The sequence below is a fragment of the Aquila chrysaetos genome, chromosome 16, assembly GCF_900496995.4.
Source record: "Aquila chrysaetos chrysaetos chromosome 16, bAquChr1.4, whole genome shotgun sequence".
NCBI lineage: Eukaryota > Metazoa > Chordata > Aves > Accipitriformes > Accipitridae > Aquila > Aquila chrysaetos.
This window is the reverse complement of record NC_044019.1, coordinates 10,456,689-10,472,552: the sequence shown is the minus strand read 5'-3', so window position 1 is coordinate 10,472,552 and position 15,864 is coordinate 10,456,689. Positions and strand designations below refer to the sequence as shown.

The following is a 15,864-nucleotide window of genomic DNA, read 5'->3' as shown; positions in this document are numbered from 1 at the left end:
CATGGTATGGAATACCCCGTTGGCCAGTTTGGGTCAGGTGCCCTGGCTGTGTCCTGTGCCAACTTCTTGTGCCCCTCCAGCTTTCTCGCTGGCTGGGCATGAGAAGCTGAAAAATCCTTGACTTTAGTCTAAACACTACTAGCAGCAACTGAAAACATCAGTGTTATCAACATTCTTCACATACTGAACTCAAAACATAGCACCGTACCAGCTACTAGGAAGACAGTTAACTCTATCCCAGCTGAAACTAGAACAACAACAAAACAATGCCTTCTTTTTCATGCCCAAAGATGCTTCAGTGTATCCTTTGGTAGTGGCAGCATGTGTATACAGGATGGATTAGACCATTTCTGGGTTCTTTATTTTAGTTTGAAAAGTCATTCTAAAACAACCAAGTATTCTGCATGGATATAACAAGTACAAAAGATGGCGGATGTGTTAAAAACTCTGGTCTTCAAGGATGGGAGCTCGTAACAGATTGCAAGTGGCAGTGGAGCTCGACTCACATCCAGAGTTCCAGATGTTTTGTGGCAGAAAATTGTATCAAACTTGTCACCTCAGCTCCTTCGCAGGCTGCCACAAATGGATTAGTGAAAAGATTTCTTCAGACATAAGTAAACCATTTGTGCTACAACCCTGGATGAACATCACTTACAAAACAAGAGCACAAGTGTTCAATTGGCCAATATGAAGGCAGTCCATTTATGAATGTTTACCAGCAGCAATGTGGTGGATAGGATATAACTTAAGGTCAATTTGTAGAGGGACCTCAGAAAAAAATAATGTAATAAAATGGCCACAAATAACCATATCTAAAAGTGTAGTTTTCACTGGGGTTGGGGGTGGAGGGGGGGGTGTTAAAAAATTCTTATTGAAAGATAAGCATTCAAAAAACCATCTTGGTTAAGGGGTTCAGGACAAACTGGACCTCTGTTTTGTAAAAGAGTCATAAGTTCATCTCACCCAGTATATACCTTCATAATAGCCAGCAGTGAATACTGAGGGAATAAAGAACATCAGCAATGTCACAGAAATGTTCTATGGTAAGATGACCTAGAGGAAAATCCAGATGCTCAACAAAACCAAACACGCTCACGTATGCTGTTTCCCAAGGAGACTTGTACCCTCGCTGCTACTAGGTTGACTCCCAGGTTGTCACAGGAACTTCAACAAGACCAGAAATTGCAGGTACCACTACTGGGAGACCACAGCATGGGAGGTGAAGAACCCCTCAGAAGGTTTGACGCCCATGAGATTGTTTCCTATGGAGGAAGCCATCAGATGAGACCTTCCAAGCATAGCAGCACAGAGGTACCTGGTCTTGGTGCTTGTAGAGAAGTGAATGAACATACTTACTGAGAATCTAGCTCCTTCTCTGTGCTCTCCCTTCTAAATATTGTGTAGACAGCATGGGCAAAACAACTGGCAATTAAAGAAGGAAGGAGGAGATATAAAACAAGCTGGAGCCACTACCTAATTTTGCCACAGCAGCTGCTGGCTGCTCTCTTTCCCTAGAGATTAAGCTGTCACCCCTCCTTTCTATTCCTGAGGGAAGCACCTTGCTCACAGCTAAGATGGTAGTGCCTCCTCATACTGTTGCATAGTTTAAAGCCTACAACCACTGAGCAACAATAAAATCTCATTTCCTTCAGGCAACATTCGCCTTTCCTCTTCCCAGCTCCATTCGGTCTCTTGGGGTTCAGTGTTGTCTGATGGCAGCACAGAGAGAGCATCACCACTCTTAAGCCTTGTGGGCTAAAAAAAAAAATTGTCAGCATGTTATTCCACCAAAGCCCCTACTGGGCGAACAACTAATACTAGCAAAAGCACTTTTTGCCATTACAGCCTACACCAGTCCTCTGAACAAAACAAGCTTTCTTGGCACGAGCACAATTTTGCTGGTGTAACTGCAGTTAACGCAAAGGCTTTGTAATCCCACCGTAGGCCTGCCACAGTGTCATTTGTTAAGTCAATTACGTTCTTTGCTCCTAAGTGCTAAGCCTGTTTTAAATAAGAGACTTAAGTTGTTTAATTCCAAGTATTGCACCCTGTGCTGGCTGATCATCATTAAAGTTGGGCACTGTGACAAAGAAAAGCCATGTAGGGAAAAAGAAAGTGAACTTCACACTGAAAAATAAAGTGCAAACTGACACCTGCATGAAGGGCAGGTGGTTGGTTGGGTTTCCCTTCCTCACAGCACTGTCTTCCTTGCTCTCCAAGTCTCAAACTAAATCCTGTTAGGCACAGGGGGAAGCCTGCTGTCTATCTGAATGGAGGGGGAGCAGACACTTGATAGTTTTACCAACAAAGCATCTAGTAATAACTACAAGTGGAAGCCAAGAAAGCTCACTCCCACTGTAAGTTATATCCAGAGGCCTCTACATTATCAAAGTCCCCATGGATAGAGCCAGGAATGATATACAGAAAAAAAAAGTTCCTCCCTGAACACCTCATGTAAAGAAATGTGTAAGCATGGGGTTCTGGAGGAGAAAAAGCATTAAATAAGAGCCAGCACAGATTAATCGGTATGCACAATGAACACGCATAACAAAAAAAATCAGCACTAGTAAATCACTATCATTTCGCGGTCATCAGATGCAGTGTTTACAGGCATCACAGAGGATGACTTCTGAAAAAGGAGTTTACAAAATACAGCTGGAGGGGAAAGGGAAGCTTTAGTAACTAGGATTTTCCCATGAAGGATAGATTGGGGTGAAAACACAAAGATGCTTGTGAGAAGAGCAGATAATCAAATATGGCATAACGTGCAGAGCGGAAACAAGAGTAGACAAAGTATTAATATAATAAGCCAGTGTGGATCAAGCTGATCTGGATTTACAGCCACCCCTAAAGTGTACAGATCAGAGGTACTCCAAGACATAGAGCAATAGCTGCTGCTGCACTATTTTGAAAGTACTTGAGAGCAAACAAAGGTATCGTGGCCAAGGAAAGAATAAAAAGGGCTATATCAGCAATCTGGAAAAGCAAGCAGAAAACAAACAAACAAACAAAAAATCCCAACAAAACAAACACCCAAAAGTCTTGAAAGTCTTCGTATAAAAACTTACAAGACCAAGTCATTCTGGTCCTTTGTCCTTGTACATCAACCTTCTGTCTCATCCAAACTACTATTTCAAATGTATGGCATCTTTAGAACAAGCCTCAGTTGAATCATGTTAAATTATAAGGTTCTGCATGCATTCACACTTGAAGCAGGTTGGGAGGGTTTTTTGGAGGGTGTTAGTTTTTCTGTTGAAGACAGATTTAAGATGTGTTACAGTATGACAGTCTAATTACAGACTGCAATTTCAATTTCATTTACTTCTGTTGCATCCTGTGATGGTTTAACATTTCCTGGAGAAACAATTACAGGACAGTACTAAGAAATACAATTTACTGTCTCCAATCTGCATGAGTATGCAGAAGTCATTCCATCCAACTCCACATTTCATTTTTGACCTAGCAGTGCTCACTTTACACTATAAATACCAGAGAGAAGTGTCTTTATATGTTTTATATAGATACTGTACATTATTCATACAGTAACTTGTACAGATTTGCTACCTTAGCCAAAAGTTATGTTCTAAATAAATAAATCACATAGCAGCATTAATAGCTATCATGTTTGAAACAGTAGTGTCTGGAGACAAACTGAGACTGGGATTTTATTCTTCTAGATACTCTGTGGGTACAGAGTTGCAAACAGCCGCCTGGCCAAAAGGTTCATATTCTAAAATAAAGGCTGAAAGGAGGTGAAAAGGATCTAATACACAGGCAGAATGAAGTGTGAGGTGACAGCGTATGTTGCAGCAGTTACTCTGACTTTGATTATAGCCCCCATGATGAGAAATCACATGTAAGAAAGAAGCACAGGCTAGCCTTCAAAAATCTTCAAGCCAAGATATGGAGGAGGACAAATAATGACAGAAATTATCTCATTTGCCTTTTGTCTTCCTCTGTATAGTTCAAAGTATTGGCTGCAATAGATTTAGTATCTGTCATTGTCCAGAAGAGGGAATAATGTTTGCAGCCATTTCGCTCATTGCTTTTAAAAGGCCAATCTCTCCAAAACTGCAACGTGCCATATCCTGTGGGTTTATCCACTGGTGGGTTTCCTCAGTCTTTTGTACTACAACTAAGTCTGAATTAGGTACAGTGGATATACTTGACAGCAAAACTTATAAGGCAAGGTGCTTAGTCCTTGCCAATACTCATGGCCAAAAAGCATATCAATAGGTTAGCAAACCCACCTAAAGCAATGAAACTACTCTTTGTCATGAGTAACGGAGGCAGGAGCTAGCCCACAGTGAGCAATTTGAAGATGGTATCTATTATATAGTCAACTTTAAGGCAATTTTTTTTCTCGTCTATTAAGAGCTTTCTGAGCCTGATTTCCTAAGGAAAAGAAGATTATGAAATTGAACTGTTTTGGCTGAGTATCCCACGAATAGCTCGTGAGTCCATTTGTCACTGTTAGCCTGATTTGACAGATATGCACCCTTTCAAAGTCATTAACTTCCTAAAGGTTTTCAGAAGCTATGCATTTAGGTAGCAAATGTAGCCCTTAGCAATGCCAAGATAAGACTCCAGCATGATCCCCAACCCCTATTAGACATCAGAATCCATGCAGGAAAGAGACTGTATGAATGGCACCGCTATGGGGAAAAGCTCTAATTGGTGCCCATATAAATCAGACATCAGGTAATACAATCATCTCTCTCACACTTGGTATCAGCCCTCAATAGTTCCACTTCTCATGGAAATGCCATTTTTTGAAGTCTGTAATTCCCATATCAAATGGCTCTCCTTTCTTTAAAAGCAATGCTCCTTAAAAATATATCCTCACAGAGTCAGAGTCAGAGATAAGATGTCAATCAGACTGAGCAGTTTCTGGAGGAGGTAAGTAACAAAGGAGAATTAGAGACTCAGAGGCAGTTAGAGAAAATTACATTCTGGGTAAACTTCCCATGGTTTAATTACACAGAAGCAAAGTCTGTATTGCTGTTTAATCAAATTTTGTTTGTCATAGATTACCCACCTGTTATACATGTGAAAATACACAGCCTGTCTTATTTCTAATCAAACTGTCTTCTCACAGCACCACCCAACTGGTAGGCACGTGACTGCCTTCCCTGCAGAACAGCATGCAGCAGCTCCAACTGATAAGCTCAGCTCCATGGGATGCGTGGCAGCCCTTGCCCATCAGAGAAGAACATGCAAAAATAATGATGATGAGATGGTGGGCCTGCTTTTAAAATGGCTTACTGCTCTATTGGTAATTTTTTTTTCCACCAACTTAAGACTGCAGCCAAGTATAACTACAAAATGATTGCTGTCCTCAGCCACTAACAATCTGTAGAGTTTCTGGCTGGTTTAGCCATCAATCTCATTCAGCTGACTGATGGAGGATGCAGATGAAGGACAAGGAATCCAATTCAACAAAATCAGCTTCTTCTCTCACAAAATTCCCCAGCTTTGGGAATAAGCTCAGCTAACAGCTCCCCCTAAGCTAACAACGTCAGATGGTTTCCCAACAAGGTACACAGAAATGAAGAGACACCCCTCTGCCTCCACCCTCTGGCTGAATTTGGCCAGGATCACTCAAAGACCATCCAACACCCCATGCTGCATTTTCAGATCAAGCTGTTCCTTTTTCCAGCTGCCCTGCACAATCAGTCTTCCAGATATGATAAACATTTGGATATTTCTTACAAGACATATCTGTGCCACTGAAGCTGAAGTGCAAGGAAGGAAAATTATGCCAGTAATGAGGGATTTCTCATTTTCATTACTTCCCCCTCCTTTCCAATTACATCCAAGTAATAAAGATGGACTGCTGGCAGTATCACTAGTGCACCAGGCCAGCAGCACTCATTAGTGCAGAGCTTCCCAAACTGTGGTCCACGAACCATCAACAGCAGCAGAGCCAGAGCAAGAGACCCACAGCTGGTCCCCAGAATCAGATTGAATAGGTTCTTGGGTTGGTTTTTTTTCACACAAATTCTAGTGCATCCAGTAGTGCTACCAGCCACTTCCTTGGCTCTGCATTTCCATACATTTCAGATTTGCACTTTGTGTCTCAGAAGCCAAATACATCATTCTCAGGGCTGTATCAGCTGGGAATTTTATATGGACCAAATGGCAAAACAAAGTGCCTTGCCTCATCTCTTCAGGCAGGAAGGTGGAAAGCAGAGCTCCAGCTGCTCATCCCAGCCGTAGTGTGTCCAGCAGATGGCAACTCCCAAGTTTTCAGGCCACAAGAGAATACTTCCCCTGGGTCTTTGGGAGCCCACCTGCTGGAATTAGAGTCTTCACATACCATTTTAAAGACTTTGACTTCTTTATCGTGCATACAACTTTAGTATGTTTTAACAATGGAAAGGAGACACATACACAGAAATGATTAATGGTAAGTTTGATAAATAATAAACTTTTTTGTCTCCTTTCTTTTTGTTGCTGTCTCCTCTCTGTAACTAGTCTTCTAACAACATCATTTTGCAAATTCTGTCCTCTACTGAATTTCTCTATTGGTTAAAGCATTACCTGAAGAGTCAGATATAGGTATTCTGTTCTTTGGTGAGCAAATCACTACCAATCTAGCTAGTTTTCTGTAGCACTTCAGGAAAGCAAGAGCCACTAGAAACCAAGTACAGTTCTGTGCATTTCTTTTTTTTGAGTCTTGGAGGTTTGGGAGTTAGAAGTCAAAGAAAGTGGGAATGGTGGCATAAGCCAAGGGGGATTAAGGAGATGATATTTTTCTTTCTATAGCACTCTCTCAGCCCTTAGTATATATCTTACCTTTTTTTAACAAAAAAAGAGAAGGCAAGCAGAGCCTTGGATTACAAGCACAGAAAGAAAATAGTTCATTTTACTGACTGTCATAAAGAAACTCTGGATGTTTGGAGGACAGAATGTGGAAAACAAGCATTCTTCCCTGGGTATTTCACAGTGAAATACAAATATTTCATTATGAAATAAAAATATTCTGCTTTGCGATCATCTGAGGTGATCTTTAGTCTCAAAGGTTCAGCAATTCAACAAAAGAAAATCGAAGTCCATAAAAATGAATGAAGTTAGGCAAGTATTATGTATCAGGTGACAAAAGTTATTTCAGGAGCTTACAAACCAGTAGAGTGATACAATGATGGCTCCTCTGCGTCTGGCAATATTCCAGGAAATGGCCTCTGAATGGCAATTCCCATTAGAGCGGCAGCGCTGCTGCCTAATAATATTTTGCCCATGTTTCAGTACCTTAATACCCCAAAGTAGTTGCAAATGCACCACAAGCAATTTGTGCAGGACTCTTCACGGAGAAAAGAGCTATTCTAGGACTATCAGAATTTTTTCTCTACATTAATAGCTGCTAGTCTGTTGTACCAATGGACTGATTCAGCACCAACACTGACAAGGCACCTCAGCCTCTGACAGCTGTGAAGGAGCTTTGTGTTCCCTTCAACCGCCAGAAAGGGGAGGAGAAATTTGCTCTGTTTTCACAGTTATATGACAGCTTTTAAAAATTTTACAGCATGAACACAGCACCTAGTCCAATAAAGTTTACCAGGAACATTTAAAATCAAGGTCTCTGAGATTTTGTGTCCTATAAATTCACCAGACTTATAAGAAAAGGGTCTTTTCCTCAGAAATGCAGCACCAATCCCACAAGAGTTGCACAGGACTGAGGACTACTTTCCTGCCACGTGTGGGAAAGATAGCTGAAATTACTGGGAAATAGGCTGTAGGGATGCACTAAATGGACTGGAGTTAACGAATAGGAACAGGAAGAAGAAAATGAAAAGATGATTTCTGAAGGAAATTAAAGCATTTGCTCAAAACAATAAAAAGCAGGAACAACTTATAATAGGCATTTAATTCATTTAATGCAATGACTGCTCTCTATACATGGAAATAACTGCAGTTTTTATTTGGAGGTCAAAGCATGAAAAAAACAAGTCCTCTTCCTACTTACTATTGTATATCACTAACCAACTACCTAGAGAAGGGTGGAGGAGAAAGGTGGAGACAGAAAAACTTCTGTGAGCATGTATGCAAAGAGAAATCCTGTCTTCTTGCAGAGATGCTTCTCCTTTAATTTCACAAAGTAAAACATGACAGATAACTGACAACAACTTGAAAAACAGAACAGCATCATCATCAACCTGTATTCATTCCAAAATTTTTGATCACTAGAAATGGGAATTTTTTTCTGCTTTTACTAAAGATAGGTCAGCTTAAGCCAGTACTTTTAAAAATCATCTCTTTTTAGTTACTTTCTCCACTGTGAGAAGGTGACGAGCTGCATCTATTATAACTACACGCTGTGTAAACCTCATCTGGACATGATCATCATCAATCACTCCTGCTGTGCAGGTAGCATGTGAAAGGGAAACAAAACAGAAATCGTGCTGCAGTATTTGACACCACCCACTCCCCTGCTCGTATGCTTTAGTTCATGAAGAGCGCAGTTGGCATATGCTTATTCTCTTTTTTTGGGACCCCTGTCTTTTTTCTCCCTCTAAGCATTTGAGAATAGCTTTGATGGTTTCAGGGGAGACAAAAACCTTTCCTTCTCTCTCAAACGACTAAGGCTTTCCTACTGAAAAGCATGCCAAAGTTATATTATTATGGGCCATCTTGCCTTTGTAAATACACATACATTACTTACAGCAGTACCTCTTCTTATCATATGCATATGCTTCAGTGGAAGATGAGTATTGTAAAAGGAATCAGAATGCATTGAGTATCCTTTGTGGCAGTGCCATGCATAGTCCTGAAAAGCTCTATTAATGCCAGCATCCTATTGCATTTCTCTAGCGCACACTTCAACCAGCTCTCAGTGCTATAATCTCGACCAGGGACAGTCAGTAGAGGCACAAGGCTTAAAAGAGCAAGAAAGATAGTGTTTGTCTTTTTCAGAAAGGTCTGGAATAAACTGCAATAAATATTAGACAATATTTAGCAATGCAGAAGCAACCAGAGTCAGAGTTGAAAGACAGACTGCAGTCTTACCAAGACTCTTTCTACCAGCTTAACTAGGGTGTAAAGAGAGCACCCTCCTTGTGTTTCATAGCTCTGGTTAGTACCATGCCAATTCAGTGCACTTGCCCTAGTTTATCATAACATGACTCCTTGGTATGACTCAGGTCAGCAGAAGTTGCCTGCACTTTGTGTTTTCTGATGCACCAGCACTGCAGCATGCCTGGTTTTAAACAGCTGTACAGCAGCACACACTAGAGAACAGCTCCTTCCATCGCACTCGCAACCCTCCATGTATCTCTGACAATTCATGAGAGCACAGACAATCAGTAATACAGACATGCTAACATCCAACTGCAAACACACACACGCTCCTTAAGTGCCAGGACAGAAGTAGTGTCACTTCACAATACCCCTTATTTCCCTCAGCATGTTAATAAACCACTCTGGAAGAACAAGGCATTTAAAGGCACCTCCTGAGGACCTCGCAACAGACCCTCCCACATACGAATCTGGACGGGAGACTTTGAACTAGAAATCACTTCCTCCCCTCCCCAAGCAATCATGCTACTCCCTTTTTTACAGGACAAACAACATTTGTAACCTGAACCCCCCCAGTGAGCTTCTTTAGTCTCTGTCCACAGCCTGTGCTCCATTTCAGGGCAGTGAAATGCCCAATCACCCTGCTGTTGAGAGCCACGTCATTTATTAAAAAGATGATGCGGAGACACACACCCTTATGTCCCCATCACGGTGTCCTGCTGACACACACATGCCTCGTAGTGATTTGATAAGCTCTCGCCACAGAGTAGCAGCCCCAAAAGCGAGAAGGGCTCTGGTCTCCCTCCACCCTTCAGAGCCATATCTTCAGGGGGGAATGTCAATGCTAGGACCCATCACTGAGTGGGACAGAGAATGATCACCTGGAGATTCTCAATACGGGCTTTAATGTTGTGATGTAACAAGTGCGCCATCCATGATACAGCAATGGATGTAAGCATGTGCTTGACCTTAAAGTCATGGATGGCCTCAGTGATTTCACTAAGACTGTGCAAGACTTTTGAGGCAAGCACATGCGAGAATGAAAGATCAGGGCAACAAAACAAGCATACAGCTCTCACTGGAACAAAATGACGAAGGCATTCATGCAACTGGCCTCTATAACTCTTTTGCCTTGTATCACGGTGTTGGAACACAGCTGAAGGCCAGGAAATAAGAGGGTGAAGGAAACCCTCAGTAGGTTGTCCACACTAATTAATGAGACCACAGAAAGGGTCGCCTAGGCACCACTTTGTTGAACTTCCAAGTTTAAACTTCTAAGTTTAAAAGCAGCAAAAAGTTCACCCTCCATCTTACTAAGCAGACACAAACACAACCATCTTGCAGTTTCAAACATGTACTCACCCAGAACAGGAGGTTGAAGACAAACATTAGGTACTTGATACACTGCAGGCAGTTGTGAGCCATGCTGCACCTCTTCAGTTCTAGGAGAAAAATAAACGAGAGATCCAGGTAAAAGACAACGTACTTGTTTCCCTTGGGGGACGTGTACTTAGCCTTGGTGGCCTTAGGGCCTGGGTTGGTGTGGAATCCAAAAAAAGAGTTGCTGGCAGCCCCAAACTGGCCACCATACATGCTGCTGTAGCGACGAAAGGCGCCATTTGGGAAACTGTAATCCTTGCTGTCCAGGGAAGGGCTCCTGTGATAGGTCGACTCATCGGTGCTAGACCTGCGCATGGTGGCTTCAGCTTGTCCCGTCGCAACTGCTGCTCTGACAATCGCTGGTTGTCAATGGCGTGGGTGAAAGGTTTGTGATTTTCTTTCCTCCTCCTTGCTATAAATCCCCTACTGCTTTGCACCAGCTGTTCTTTTGTCTGCCATCCTGTCAAGGAAGTTACACGTGCTGTACGGCAGCAAAGTTGGTGAACTGAAGTCTGCTTAGCCAGGAGTTAGGGAGCAGCGTGCTTCCACATGAGAAAGACTTCTGCACAAGTAAACATTCCCTCCGGTGTCACGATCGTCCCTCCCGGCCCACCCCGCTACCAGAGAAGAAAAAAAGAGAGATAGATATACTGTACCCAAAGCAACGAATTTTAAAAAAAGGAAGTGTGACCTCGCTTGGCTCGCAAATGCCATATAAAACCCCAGCTCCGCAGGCCACACGCAGACAAGAGAGTGCCGCTGCACACGACTCGTGGGCAAGGGCAGCGATTATCCAGAAGGCAAGCAGCTCCCGCGACCCCCTCCTCTTCGGCCCATCGCTCTGCCCCGAGACGCTCGGCTCAATTTAAGGATCCCCGTATCCCCTTCGTGCGGAGGGAGCCTGTGGCAAGCCAGCCTCCGAGCTCCATTCACAGCGCGGCCGCCACTCCTCCGAGGCTCCGCGCCAATCGCGCTCCCCGCCCGCCCGCATCGCCGCGCCCCGGCCCGGCCCCGCGCCTCCCGCCGAGGCCGGGGAAGGGGCCGCCTCGCCCGGCGCCCCCCGCCCGCCCCTGCCCTTCCCCCGCCTCTCGCAGCCCCTCCGGCACCCCCCCGACCTTTGCAGTAAGAAACCTCCCCTCGGGCTCGGGAGGCGGCGGGCGCAGCATCGGCCCGGCGGGGAAGGCGGCGGGAGCCCCCGCCCGGGGCGGGTCTCGGGGCCGCCCGGCTCTGCCCGCCCGCGGTCCGCCCCACCCTCCGCCGGCTCCGAAACTCTGAGCACGGAGACGGAGCCTGACGGGCGGCCGCCGTTAAAAGGCGCTGCCCGGAGACGCAGGCAGTGCTGCCGAAGGAGACGGGAATAAGTAACTGCTGTAAAAATCTCTTAGGCGTAAGCGTTCGGGGTGCTGCGGGGCAGCGGGGTCAGCACGGGCCGTGCTTCCCTTGCCGGAAGGCTCGTGCGTTCCGCTGCGGATCCGTCGCCAGGGTTTTCCCAATTCGCTCAGTCCCACGGACTCATCGCTCAGCAAAACGTACGGCCAGGTCATTTGCTTCCCTAGCAGCCCATCTCCCCCTGTCCGGTAACTCACCGATTGGCATCATACTCCGACCGGTGGGGAGCACTTCCCTAAAATCTGGCTACTCCCACTGCCAGGAAAGAGTTGAAAATCTGCCACACACAACTTTTTCAGAAAGGAGCAATCTGACCAAACCTGTGGCAATTACTGTATTAACAGTCAGGAAAGCAAGACTCATTTACCATCCCTGCCCCAAATTCTCTGTGCGAGTAACTCACTCCGTCTCCATACGCGCCACTTCCTCATCTGTAAGATGGGATGGCCTGCCTCTGCCTTCCTTCTCTCATCCTCTCTCTGCCTTATGATTTTGACCGTAAGCTCCTGGAGCTAAGTGAGAAGATGGCTGGCTAATATTTTTTAAAATCCTTGCCCCAGCAGAGAATTAATCAAGATGAAAATAGGTTTCTTGCGTGAAGCATCTTGCCAGTCTCAGCACAAATCAAGAGACATGGGCACCAATTAATTAAAGAACAAATTAGTAAAAGTAAAATGAGCTGGTTTTGCACACAGCCTGAGCAGTTCACCCTTGCAAACCAACTTCTAATTCTGCTAATTTACAAACTGCAGAGCTAGAGTCTAATTATTTCCCTTCATTTCCTCCGCAAACTATAAATACACTGGGCATACCTGGTGCAAGCTTTAGAGAGAAAGAACTTGAGCACAAAACACAAGGGTAATAACTCCTGCGCCATCTGTTTCAACAACTTTGGATGACTTACAACTTTTCCACTTTTTAATTTCCCTACCTCTAAGAACAGAGATACTTCATAGCCACGATGGAGCTTGCTCTTCTACTCTTTCTCCCTCTCTTTCCTGCACGGTATAAACTCTGTCCCCAGAAAGAAGTTCTCCTTTCCTAGGACATGAAGATAGTCCCATGCAGGCAGGTCTGTGCTCAGTCTGATTTTCCAATACACCATTTATTTTTCCTATGGCAACAAACAGTTCTGCCTCCAATCTTCCTCCTTGTCTGTATGGCAACTTGACCAGTTTGGCAATGGAAACCCAAAGGTGACTCAAATATTTTCTATGTCCCCTGTCAGTATACAGAAATGCCTATGCACAAAGCTCTATATTAAATGGTAAAAAGAAAAACTGGGTACAGCTCTGTACACAGATTATGTTGAAACAGTGTCAAGTCAGATAATCATTATTTAACAAGGGTGCCCACGGTATTGCAAGCATGTAACAGAGGCCAGTTTGGCATATTTACTGTAAACTAGACATCTGAAGGCTCAAAAGCAGCTCACTTACTGCTATCTGGATAAGAAAAGGGGTAGAAATTACTTGATTTCACCTTTCCTTAAGGCAAGAAATCATCAGTTCCCAAGAGAATTCAGTCCTTAATATGGGGGGAATAATTTATAAAGCCAAGATCTGAGGTAGAAGGGAGAGTTTCTAAAAGCTGCTTTTAAACAAAAAATAATAAACATTGACACACAGTGGGTATATTTCAGACAGATACAGAAAAATGCATGAGGAAGGCAGAGGTCCCACACGACCCTTACAATAAAGGGTACTTTTACCCCAGCCTCCTTTCAGCAGCATCCCTTAGCACACCTCATTGAAATGACAACTTCTCAAAGGCACTTTAGTGTAAAATTTAGCTCTCAAGTCATCGCTGTTCTTCTTTCTCACACCAATATCAACAGCTAATTAGAAAGAGTCATTTGGGATACAGGCATTATACATCTCTAGAATCATTCTTTTATTAAATCTTCCACACCAGGAAACCCAGTCAGAGTCACTAGCCTAAATGGGAAAACCTTGAGATAGCAACATTGCACCGGCAGGCTAACCACAGCTTGGCTGACATGCTTATATGAAGGAGCAAGACCCTGCATGGGAACTGGGGAAAAAGCAATAAAAAGAGAAGGGCTGATGTACTCTACTTTTACCCACCCCTGGTGGAAAGTGGATGAGGGGCAGGGACATGCTGGGACCCGTATCAATATTTAAGCTGTTACAATGAAGTAATACTTAGATGAACCAAGAAGAATAAACCTGAGAAGTGTTGTGTCACTGGGCCATTATGCCCACAAGGTTTACTCAAGGGGCAGGTGAATTATAGCTTTCACAAAACTTTTTGTTAATGACTGAGGCTAAAATCACAGCCCGGACCTAGTGACCTCTGTTCACCTCAGCTTTGCATCTACTTTTTCTCTCCCCAACTGCATGTGTATATTCCCATCCTGTGGCCAATTCATACTGATTCCTCTACACAAGAAAGCAAGCACTGCAGTCTCACCGGCAGAGGTTCAATTTGTATTGATTCTGGTGGTATGCTACCATTTATGTTGTAACAACTCTGCCCTTGCTGCTTTGAGTGGAGGGCTGGTAACCCTTCAACATTTCCAGCCAAAACCCTGTCCCTGAAAGAGGAGAGGCAGCACTCTAATGATGTCAGATGAGCTCCAGGCAATAGACAGAAACCGTAAAAGGTTTGGGTATCAGGAACAGATCTGTTAACTGCATTATCCCTCACACCCCTTCTCAGAACAGCCTCATCCAAGGCTTCAGCCACCACCTGAAGGCACACACCTACTTTTTCAGCCCACGCTTCCCGCCTGCCACCTCACCCCGCGCTTGCAGCCACCGCAGGCCCCACGCCACACTTCCTACCTCCCTTCGCCACATCTGCTCCCAGTTCCCCAACTTGTCCTCCTCGCCGTGACGGGCGCTCCCGCTCCCCTGCCTGCCTTGTGGGGCAGGCGGCCGTTCCCCGTGGGCGGCCACTCACGGCCCCGCTCCTCTTTGAAGGGGTCGCGGGCGCCCGGGCCAATCATGGCGAGGCACGTGGCGGAAGAGGGGCACGTGGGCACTGGGTGGGGCGGCGGCTGGGTGGTGCTGCTGGGCCCGGGCCCCCGCCGAGGCCAAGGCCTGGGCGAGCTTTGCGTGGGTACTCCGAGCTCGAGTGATGGCCAATGTGTCAAAACGTTCTACCGAGGACCCCTAAGGAACCTGCCTGTCCCCGTAGTTTGGGTGAGAGCTGCTTTCCAGGCCTCTTCGGCCCCCTGCTTACCTTGGCTCCTCTTGGTGCACCGTGTCTCTCCAGAGCCAGCTGCTGCTTTCCCTGTTCCGCGTCCAGGGCTTCCCCTCCTCATGCCCTGCTCTGTGCGTGACACCTCTGGACCCAAAGGAACCATCAGTTGAAACCAATGGTATTCTGATACGGCTTTGGATCAGGCCTTCCTTTTATCCATTTTGAATACTGCTTTCTTCTCCTGCTCCATGACTTAACTCTCATGATCACAATGTGCCAGCCCCTTCAGGTCACACAAAATGCAGCCACTAACTCACCCGATCATTAATTCAGTCTCATTAGCCCTTGAATGGTTGCACTGGCTTTCCGTCTACTAATGTCTCTCGTCACTGTCTTCAGAACTCTGCACACCTGCTCCATCCTCCTAATGAAGTAACCCACTTTGCATTAACCTCAGTAGCCTGTTTGCGACCATCTCATAAAAACTGTTAAGAAATGATCCACGAAATAAAACAAATATAAAAAAATCCTGCTAGAAGCTATTACTGAAATATACTATATAAATACAGGGTATATATGTGACAACTGCTCCTGTTCTGCAACAGGGGAGTGTGCAAAGGCATGCACATGAGAGGTGATAGTCTTTCCCAGTAGTTTTAGCGAACAAAATGCCTACGATCAAATATTACTACAATACAGGGAGCTTTTTGCGGGTTATTAACTCTGTTCCACACCACAGCATTACAATCAGCTAAGGGTGATCAATTGATAAATACACTCCAAATGGTTAACGTCTTAATTTCATGTACACATAGAGATTACCACATAAAAGCATTAACCAAAACTGTTTGGCATTGCCTGCCCCCTTCTTCAGCAACGTGCCTAGTGAGCAATCCCTTCTCTCCCTGCCTC

At 44.7% G+C, this 15,864-nt stretch overlaps 1 protein-coding gene across 7 annotated transcripts in view; it reads right to left on the bottom strand.

Moving 5' to 3' along the window:
- Positions 1 to 15,864, bottom strand: part of TSPAN4 (tetraspanin 4) — a 477,301-nt gene that overhangs the window by 206,650 nt on the left and 254,787 nt on the right. For 4 of the 7 annotated variants that reach the window (XM_030038299.2, XM_030038293.2, XM_030038295.1 and 1 more), the window contains one exon: positions 10,378 to 10,457. In XM_030038299.2, coding sequence (XP_029894159.1) covers positions 10,378 to 10,440 — 63 coding nt within the window. In that variant the 5' untranslated portion in view covers positions 10,441 to 10,457. Of the gene's footprint in view, positions 1 to 10,377; positions 10,976 to 11,051; positions 11,355 to 11,510; positions 11,580 to 15,864 lie in introns of those variants that run through there. The other 3 variants (XM_030038303.2, XM_030038298.2, XM_030038292.1) reach the window with 3 other exon arrangements.